This window comes from Magallana gigas, chromosome 1, assembly GCF_963853765.1.
Source record: "Magallana gigas chromosome 1, xbMagGiga1.1, whole genome shotgun sequence".
Lineage (NCBI taxonomy): Eukaryota > Metazoa > Mollusca > Bivalvia > Ostreida > Ostreidae > Magallana > Magallana gigas.
In genome coordinates this window covers 55,130,639-55,141,232 of record NC_088853.1, presented here as the reverse complement: position 1 = coordinate 55,141,232, position 10,594 = coordinate 55,130,639, and the positions used below count along the sequence as shown (strand labels likewise).

General features: G+C 39.8%; 1 protein-coding gene across 1 annotated transcript; it reads right to left on the bottom strand.

Annotated features, from left to right (window-relative positions):
• Positions 1-8,925: 8,925 nt before the first annotated feature.
• On the bottom strand, positions 8,926-9,946 carry LOC136273567 (uncharacterized). The gene has a single exon (XM_066078236.1). It carries the CDS (start codon positions 9,907-9,909, stop codon positions 8,926-8,928), a length of 984 nt encoding a protein of 327 aa, XP_065934308.1. The 5' UTR covers positions 9,910-9,946.
• Positions 9,947-10,594: the final 648 nt, after the last annotated feature.

Genomic DNA, 10,594 nt, shown 5'->3' with positions numbered 1-10,594 from the left:
TCGTCAAAAAACAGAGTTACCCCCCTCCCTGTGATTTGTTTCATCAATGTAAAAAATGCAGGGTCGTTCTACAATGCTGCAAACGCTCTCCAGACTTACACGTTTGTCAAGAATGGCAGTGCCCTAACTGTCTGGAGTATCAAATTGGAGAACATCATTGTTTTCAAAAAGCATATGGGTCTAATTTAGAAAAGAGAAACAAGAAATTTATTTTCTACGATTTTGAGACGCGTCAAGATGACATCTTTCAGTGTGAGCAAGGATATCGACCGTCTCGTATCAGATGTGAGCAATGTGTCAAAAAACAACGCCAATGCCTAGACTGTAGACTCTGTAAGAATTGTCGCGATCCGTCCTGCGGTCTACAACAGCATAAAGTCAACTTTGCTGTGCTACAGACCTCCTGTCACATGTGCGAAAAAGAGGAACTAGTGGACGATGCCACCTGTAGTTGCTGTGGAACACGATGTTTTAAATGTTCCAGAACCTATGAAGGTGAATACGTGAACCCTCCCTGTCCCGATACGTGTGGAAAAAGAGAAGTTGTGTTTTCGGGTGATGATGCTGCCGAACGCTTTTGTTACTTTGTCACCAGCAAACACTGTAAAGATTCAATCTTAATTGCTCATAATGCAAAAAGTTTCGATTTATATCCCGTTTTAGAAGTGCTCATCGATCGTCACTCCATTCGACCTAGCAATATTATTTAAAATGGTTCAAAAATCATGTATATGCACATTGCCCAGAAATTAAATTTGACTTTTGTGGATTCCCTCAATTTCCTACCCATGAAGCTAGCCAAAATACCCGATGTTTTCGGTCTGCAGGAACTCTGCAAGGGATACTTTCCCCATTTGTTTAATACCAAAGCCAACCAAAACTACGTGGGACCGTATCCAGGATTAAAGTATTACGGATACGACTTCATGTCGGCCGGGGATCGGAAAAAGCTTGCAGAATGGCATGCAACGAAACGAGACGAAACCTTTAACTTTCGAGAAGAAATGTTGCAATACTGTCGGTCAGATGTGGATATATTGCGGCGGGGATGTTTAGAATTTAGAAATTTGATGATCAATGTGACAACTATCAAGGAAAGCACAGTCTTAGCGAACGGAACCGTCAAGACAACGAGCTCGATTGGAGTCGACCCCTTTGATTATGTCACCATTGCCAGTGTCTGCATGGGGATATTCAAGACTCTCTTTTTGAAAGGAAAAAAACAAATAGAAATTACTAAAGATGGGAAATTCGACTTGTACGACATTTTTATTCAGAACAATTTAGAAGGGATCCGCCTCGATGATTCTTGGACGTCTCTCGTCGATTTACGTGAGGACGAGAGTGTACAGATAGGAAAACGACATTTCAAGAGCCCCATAGCAGTCGTACCATCTCAGGGATACACGAAACGTGACAATTACAGCAAGATTTCTATCCAATGGCTGGAATGGTTGATGGAAAAAAGTCGTCAGCGGGGTAACTCTATTGCCATTTCCCACGCTCTCAATGGAGGTGAATATCAGGTGCCGGGGACCAATTATAGATGTGACGGATTTGCCAAGACTCCTACCGGCAAGGGAACCATTTATGAAATCTACGGTAAGAGCTTGTTATCTAACACATGCCCCTTCCCCCTAAACTGGAGGGGGGGGGGGGCGGCGGCGGCGTACCTGAACTTAATTACGGATGAGTTGAGGATTTATATTGTTTTTATTTTGGTACAGGTTGTGTGTTCAACGGTTGTCCCACCTGTTTCCCGGACGATAGGAATACCATCGAACACCCATCTACCAATCAGACCATGAAAGAATTGTACGATATGACAATAAACAGAGAAAAGGAACTGAAAGCGCTTGGATACAAATTGGTCATTGTATGGGAGCATCAATTTAAATTTCAATTGGAGAAGAATGCAGCATTGCAACAATTCGTATCTACCCTAGATCTTCAAGACAGACTCGACCCACGTGACAGTTTTTTTGGTGGCAGAACCAATGCCATTAAACTACATTACAAAGCCTCAGAAGACGAAACCATACAGTATTACGATTTTACCAGTCTTTATCCCTGGACCAACAAATACTGTCGCTATCCCGTTGGCCATCCGACCATCATCACGGACGATTTTCAGGGTTTGTCGCAATATTTTGGACTTGCTAAAATAAAAATTCTGCCCCCTAGACAACTTTATCATCCTGTGCTTCCATACAATTCGAATGGAAAATTAAAGTTTCCACTGTGTCGCACATGTGCGGACAGTGAAAATCAAAGCGAATGTACATGTTCTTTAGAAAAAACAGCTATCACGGGCACGTGGTGTACTCCCGAAATTCAAATGGCAACGTCCAAAGGATACAAAATCTTAAAAATCTATGAAGTTTATCATTTTGCAGAGTCTTCCAAATACGATGTCGAGTCGTGTGAGGGGGGGATTGTTCGCTCAATATGTGAACATGTTTTTAAAAATTAAACAAGAGGCTTCTGGATTTCCGGTAGGATGCGATACGGAAGAGGGCAAAAGAAAATACATTGGGGAATACAAAGAAAAAGAGGGCATCCAATTAGAGTATGATAAAATTAAAAAAAATCCCGGTTTGCGATGTTTTGCAAAACTTTGCTTGAATAGTTTTTGGGGGAAATTTGGTCAGAGGTTGGGCATGCAACAGTCTGTTTTCTTTCACGAATCAGAAGCCGAAAATTTTTTTCAAATGCTCTCAGATCCCACTAAAGTGCCTCACAATTTTCACATTGTTTCGACGAACATACTTCAATTAGAATGGAGTAACAACCCCTTATTTGCGTCATTTGACAACAAAACCAACATTTTCTTGGCCTCGTTTACGACCATGTGGGCTCGGCTGAAATTATATGGGGTTCTCGACAAATTAAACGAGAAAGTACTCTATTTCGATACAGACAGTGTCATCTTCAAGACAAAAAGGTCGGACGACTTGAATTATCTCCCCATAGGTAATTACCTTGGAGAATTGACCAATGAAATCTCCCCGGAAGACGGGTACATTGTCGAATTCGTTTCGGGGGGTCCTAAAAATTACGCTTACCGTACATTGTCAGGTAAAGAGGAATGTAAAGTTAGGGGTTTTACACTGAACTGGGCAAACTCAAAACTTATCAATTTCCATGCTATTAAGTCGATGATCTGTACCTCACATGACCGACAAATCGAAATTGTCAACCCTTGTAAAATATCTCGAGACAGTAGAAAGAGAAAATTGCTAAACAGGGTTGAAACTAAAAATTATAGAACGGTTTATACCAAACGGCGAATTCTTCCTAATTTAGACACGTTGCCATTTGGATTCTGAATGTAAGAAAAACCAGAATGTTTTATATGTCAATGTTTTATTGAATACACACACAAATAAAATGATCAAGACACTAGTATTTGTTGTTATTACATTGTCAATAAGTAAGCCAGGGAACAAGTTTCTTCTTCCGGCGACTATTGGAAATTCCAGGAGGTTTCCCAACCTTCATCTTCTTCTTGGTGACATAACCTGTTGCAGCTTGTAACAAATTAGTTTTTTTTTTATTAAGTTACTGTCTGATTGTACTTGATTTTCTGGAGTTTGCCTAGAACTTGATGATCGTTTTCTCGTGATGAAGTATCAACAGGTTCCAATTTTTGAAGTAAATGTTCATATTTCACTTTTGGTACGAGTATCATTTCCTTCGCCATTGCCCTTTTAGATGTTTAACAATAGGTTTAAGAAGAAGGGGCACTAAAGATATGTTTTTCAATAGCATGCGACGTTTCGCCTTGTTGCTGACTTCTCTGGATCCGAAGGATCGAATGTATGATTCGTAAGGTTTCAGTTGATTTATATACTTTTTCGTCAGGGGATAAGTTCCGGTGTAAATGTTAAGTGCTATTTCCCCAAGTACATCGTATTGTTCACTGGTCAAGGCTTTAACAATTACTTTTTGCTGGGCACTGTCTGCACTGATGAGAAAATTTAAGAAAGCCACCTGTTTCTTCACCGTTGGCTTCATTTTTAAATAATGAGATGAATACATCGATTCGTGCGTATTTATATCGGTTGGTAAATAATCATCTCTTCACCAGGGAAAATGTGAGTTCTTAACTGGTACTCTCTATTTTGTGTAGGTTCCAGGCAAACATGTAAGTAACCGAAATTAGGTCGAGTCGCGGATTCATAGTCTGCTTTGAAAAACGAAACTTGTCCTGGTAAGATCTGAGATCCAAAGGTAATGATCTGTCGAGAATCACGGTAATTCTTAAATAAAATGACATTAAGACAATTCAGGGAAATAGTCCTCGCGTATTTTCCTGGAGGATATAGGTTCTGGGACAGCATCACGGTGGTCACGTTTCTATGATGAGATGTCAACGTGAACAAATGCACACAATCTTGAGATTGCGCAACTCGCAACTTGTAACATGAGATCATCCAACACCACTATAGTGTGATTTACACCCTCTGTGTACTGTTCTATGTCTTCTTTCGTAGGCAACCCTTGATGTAATGAAAAGTTTGGTATTGTCTTCTCCATTTCCTCGAACATGGGTTGATGTTCAGAATAAGCATATATTATTCTTTCAACAGGCATTGCAAACATGCCATTGGCGTTTTGTAAAAGTTTTTTCGTAAAATGCGTTTTACCGCTTTGAGTGCTACCACATATCAGAATGGTAGTTGGTGTCGAAAACGGAAGTAAGGATTGAGTATTCCACCAATCATTCACGCTCTCTGTTTCCATGTTTCTCAGTAGCCAAGTTTCCTCACACTGACGCTCAGCGTAGTGTTTCTTGGACATATATACTAACATTCTTATTCAATGGTCGCTTAAAAAAATAACTCCTGTATTTATGTTTTTATGATTATTTTAATGATACACAAAATACTCATGTATTAAACGTTTTACAAAAACATCATTAGATTGAATGTCTTTTGAAAATAAAGCATACACTTGATTTAATGAGTTCTTAAAACACAATCTTGCAATCAAAAATACCAAAACGTAAAGTCCACACAAGTCGGAATTACGAGGCTGAAGTTGCATTTCTACACTGTTTTTCTTCAAAAAGTTTTGGATATCGTGATTGTAATCAGCTGGTGATTTTCCAAGGCTGTCAAAAAACTCTGCTTGGGATGGGCTGCGTATGATTATTGACACCCAATGTTCTCTAGGCATAGGTAAAGGTTGTGTATTGACGATGAAGGCACTTGGATAATGTGTAACGATTTGAGGTAATGTATTACTAGCAAATACCTCTTTTACGTAGCGTCTTAAGCAGGGGTCCATTTTCACCATGTTCAGCAGCTGTGTTGAATTCATGGCTGAATGTAGTTGATGTCACGTGATTTGTCGACTTCCAGTAGAGATGAAAAGGTAGCAAACACAATGGCGTTAGTAGCTTTAGTTGTTGCTTGTTTGAATTTCAGCTCAAATCTGGTGTTTCCCCGACGAATCAGGTTTAAATACTCTTCTCCAAATCCACAAGGATCTATGGTAAAAACAAATAGCGAATATCCGTGTCCAAAATCATCACGAGTGATTATTAGTCCAGCGTCATTGTTCCATTTTCCAGAGGCTTTAAACAAACGGGTGTAAGCTGATGAATACAGTCCCGTTGAAAAGTCTGTTTTCAGCGGTCTACCGGGTACGCTTTCCCCGTTGATGTATACCCCAACGTCAGTTAACCCCATATGCTCAAAATTAAAAGGATTGGCCGTGTAATCCCCATTGACGGCTTTCTGGTCCACCAAAGCTACCACGATGCGATCAGGGACCGCCTGAGGAAAAATGTTGTCCCAGTAAAACTCTGTGGATCCTTTAGGAATAGTATTCATTTTCAATTCATTTCGCATAATGGTATACTTCACAGAGGTTGCTTCTATCTGTTTACTGTGGTTCAACAGAACACCGGGATCTACTCGCACCTTGGCCACTTTGTACACGACGTCCAGCAACTCTAATTTGTAAGCCGGTGAAGATTCAGCAGACATGATGAAAAACGGGGCACTGGATCTAAAAAGTTTGATGTAAATGTCTACCCCGTTTATCAGATATTTATCTATATCAAATATGTCCTCCATCAGGTTTCCCTCTAGCTCAAAGACTGCACTTTGCTGTGTGTATCCATATCGCAGGACCAGTCCAGTATTCCCTCCATTGTATGCATTGGCATCACCGAGATTTTCCTCTCCTTTAAAGAACAATTCTGATTGTTTCTGTGAATTGAGTTCATCTTTCCCACTGAACAAAATTGTCTTGAAATAAGCCTTCCACGGATAGTTGTTCGTATTGAAAGAAACTAGTTTGTTGTTTAAATAGACATCCATCTGGGAGAACATACTCTGAAGGGGCAAATTAACAATGCCTGTTTTTTCATCACTGGTCAGAGCCGTTCCATCTGCTTTCAAAATTCGGGCTTTTACGTACAATTTACTTCTCTTTAAATCGACGTATTCTGCTCCCGAACCAGATACTACGATTTCAATGGGTGTATCTGACACTCCTATGCTAGAAATCGGTCTTGCTTCTGTAAAATACACTTTTTCGACCGCTACCTGATTGTTTGGAGACGCAAAAAGAGACAGTTCCATGGGTTGAGCTATGTCTTTATTATCACTGCTTAAAAATGCCATTTCTATTGTTTAAAGATACTTCTGTAACTGTCAATTTTAAACTGTTTTTTGGTTCTTGATTGTGCTTTCTTGCCTGGTACAACTCGATGTTTCTTAACAGATTCTGCTTTGTCTCTCCTGACGCTTTTCGTCGTTTTACAGGTTTAGATGACTTTTTTCTCTTCCTTGGATTTTGAGGTGTTGTTAGCTTCGATTTCTTTGAAGGAATGGCAGAAGATTGTGAATGTGGCCGTTTTATACTTCCATGCACCTTGACGAATGGGGCGCCCTCTTTAACATCCTTGGCATGTTCGACTTTGGCTCTTTCCTCCACGGCAGCTACGGGGGTCATTTCAGTGCTGGTTTGTTGTACTGGTTTTAATTGTGAGTGAGGTCTCAACGGAATGACGTAAGACTTGTAACTTTTCACGCCTCTCCCAATTTGTTTAGGTAGTTATCTATAAGGGTTAAAATTTTTTCTCTGCCATGTTCTTGTAAAAAGCTTCCCATTTTCTGGGATCACTGACGTAAGTCTGACTATTCATGGTCACAGAACGTAAGGAAACTTCTTAAAATGAAGTGTTACGGTCACCGGTCCGTCTAAGAATGACACTTAGTTCCCGTCTCTGTCTGTTATATATATGCCAATCTGCTGCAATTGCCCGATTTTTACTGGAATGTAATACGGTAGTGTGTAAGTAATATTACCTGGTTTCTGCCCCAGGTATATGCGTCTTAGGAGGGGTGCTTCTTTTGCACCAATAAGAGTTTCTTCACAAATATCACAGCACACAAACAACTCGGATTTCTTCTTCTCGGACGTAATCCAACTCTCTGAGGAAAATTCTGTCAAAGCAACAGTCCAATATCCGTCGAATTGAATCTGTTTATTCAATTGAACTCGATAGCTATTTGGTTTATTGTCAAAATAATCAGAGCTGTCTGTAGACGTCAACACCATCCGAACGCTCATTTTGAATGAACAGATTTTTGCAGAAAAAGGGGCATTTTATTGTTTTTCCAGAGAGTTTGTAGAATCCATGAATTGAATTTCCTCGGCCACCCTTCCCATTTACAAACACTTCTTTGGTTTTTCCACGACCCCTCCTTTTCAGTATTTTTTCCACTCTATAGGTAACATCCTCAGACTTGACAACTTTTTGAAGCTCAGATTCGTAGAAGGTACCTTCTATAGGATCGTCTGCCCAATCTTTTACTTTGTATACAGGTATTTTACCCTTTTGTATCTTTTACTCACTTTGAAAAATTCTTCGGTCCATTTCTGTTGGTAATCTCTTTGAAAAGGGTGCTTAAGCTGTGATATTCTGACAGTATCTCCAACTTTTAACTTGAAAAATGGTTTTACCCTTTTTTTCGTTGTTTTCTTTGACTTAAGCAGATTCATTTTTAGCGGGTCTGATTTTGTTTTTCTTCCCGAGAGATAAGCATCGAGTCTTATTTCATCAGCATTACCACCCAACGATCTGTGAGGTCTGTTGTTGTAGCTTTCCACCAAGTCTTGTAACACATTCACAAATCGGTAAGTTCTGTTTTTCATGAAATAGCGATACATAAGGTTCTTCATAGTACGGATCACTCTCTCGGCATAGTTTGCTTTGGTCTCATTTTGCGTGTATATGACGTTAATTCCTTCTTTTTTCAGATATGTCTTTACCCAACGATTTTTGAATTCGCTACCTTTGTCTGTTCTAAGAGTGTGTGGTTTTCGTTCAGTTTGAAAAACTGATTTTAGACCATCGATAATGTTTTGATGATGTTTATTTCTTAAGGGGATTATAAATAAATATCGACTAAATATATCAATTAACACTAATAAGAATTTGTAGCCGTCGTTGTGGGACGAGATATTACTGACGTCAGCTAAGTCACCATCCCACATTGAGTCGATTGTGTTCACTATCACTTTAGAGCGCGGGAATGTCTTACGAATTGGCTTATAAAGACTATAAGGGTCTTCGTTGTTTAAAAATTGTCTAATTCTCCGCCTGCCAATCTTGTATTTACCTTCTTGTTTAACGGCTTGATACAACTTTTCGGGACCTGCAAATGCTTCCGGTTTACCGGGAGTGTAATAGAGTTCCTTTAAGTAATCCGTGTAGTTTGACATACTGAGATACACTGATAATCTAAGTTCTCTATTCACATCTTTTATATTCAAGTAACAAACAATAAAACAGACAACTTGTTCATTTTTTTAATTTTCTGTAAGAATGAAAAAATACATGAACTGATATATACAATTATTCTTTCATTAATTATTTTGGATTCAGTATGCATGACCATAATGTCAATCAAGATCACTCTCAATTGATTCGGTGTCCTGTAAATCACCCACGTTGCATTCCATGGACCTATTGTCTTGGTCACCGTAACCGAACGGGGTACATTCGGTACAGTTTAACATCCCAATCTGATTCTGATGAGAATCGCTAAACATGCAGAGTTCGGTATCTTGTAGTTCTGGAACACATTCATGTATCTCGTTGAGAGCATCTCTAAGTCTGGCTAATTTGTTTCTGTTCAATGTGACTCCTTTCTTTGTCGGTATGGGTTCTGGGGCATCGTCGGGCTTCCAAAAGTGCCTTATATCCACTGTAGGGTAACCTGATGACAACGAAACAAACACGCCACCGCCAATATGCCACTGTACCTCTCCATCCTCTCTTCCAACGTTGTCTATGAAGTCTTGGATATCTGGTAAAAGGGATTCAAATTTTAACCAACGAGCCAAAGCAAAGGTAACTCCTTTCTTGGTGGCAATGAGACGACCGCGAGATTCTGTGAGATGACGGATGTGAACATAAAGCGTTCCCTTGAAAGACATGACGGTGAGAAACAGGTCATTCAAGTCGTCCAGACCTATCCTACATCTTGGCTCCTGAGACTGTTGGTGTGTAGCTTTCTTTGATTCGTTTCTGGAATCCCGTATTTCTTTGGTAGGGATGACCAACGATCTTGCCATGGCTAATTTTTTTCCGTATTCAAACTTCGTGTCATCGTCATTGTTCATTAAAAGTCTCGATAAATCAGCTTGATTGGCTTTCATTAATGCCACTCTGAGACCCATAAAAGCCCTCGATCCTCGGCGTAAAATGATACTAATCAGTTTTCTGTTTTGGTCATAACTAGTTTTCTCGGCTTCTATCTGTTGTCTCATTTCATCTGTTAGTATGTTTGATGCGTACAGATGTTCTGCTACTCGAATCGCCATCATCTTCTTCACCAATGTGGAGTAGTTTGCTTTAATAAGGTTTTGATGTTTATTCTCCATATCTGTTCGCAGCAGCAAGAATCTCGCAAGAAAGAAAATAAACTTGTATCCTCTCTGAGACTTGCTCAGGACTGGTGAATATCTTTCAAATCGATAAAGTTTATATAAGATTTAATCACGTGGGTCTATGACTGTATACTCCCACTTGACTGTGTACTGCCCCAATGACTGTGTACTGCCCTCTCGATTGTGAGGCATTGGTGTAGTTGGGGTTCTGGGTTTCACTGTTAAGTGCACATGTTTTCAATTTTTGAAGTAATGTCCATTTTCTCTCCTTTCTTCTTAAAGCGTTCCAGGCTAAAATTTTCCATTTGTATTGCTTTTCCTGAGTTTCCATTTTTTATAACAACACGAGTAAAATGTATGCGGTATTTATTGATATTTTCTGTGACGTCGGTGACTGTGTACTCACCCTTGACTGTGTACTCACCCCTTGACTATGACCTCAATTACATTGTGGGTGTAACATTGTGGGTGTAACTGTTACCCCTTGACTATGATCTCAACCACCCACATTGACTGTGTACTCACCCCTTGACTGTGACCTCAATTATGACCTATGTGGGCGGGGTCTGGAAAACCCCATGACGTCATCGTGACTGTATACTGACTGTGTACTGTCCCCCTTACTACTGACTGGAAAAGAAACATAGACTGCTTCATGCTGGAAAAACGTGCGATATCT

Bases quoted from the DNA above. Each gene is read 5' to 3' on its own strand.
- LOC136273567 (XM_066078236.1), bottom strand. From the start codon at position 9,909: ATGGAGAATAAACATCAAAACCTTATTAAAGCAAACTACTCCACATTG.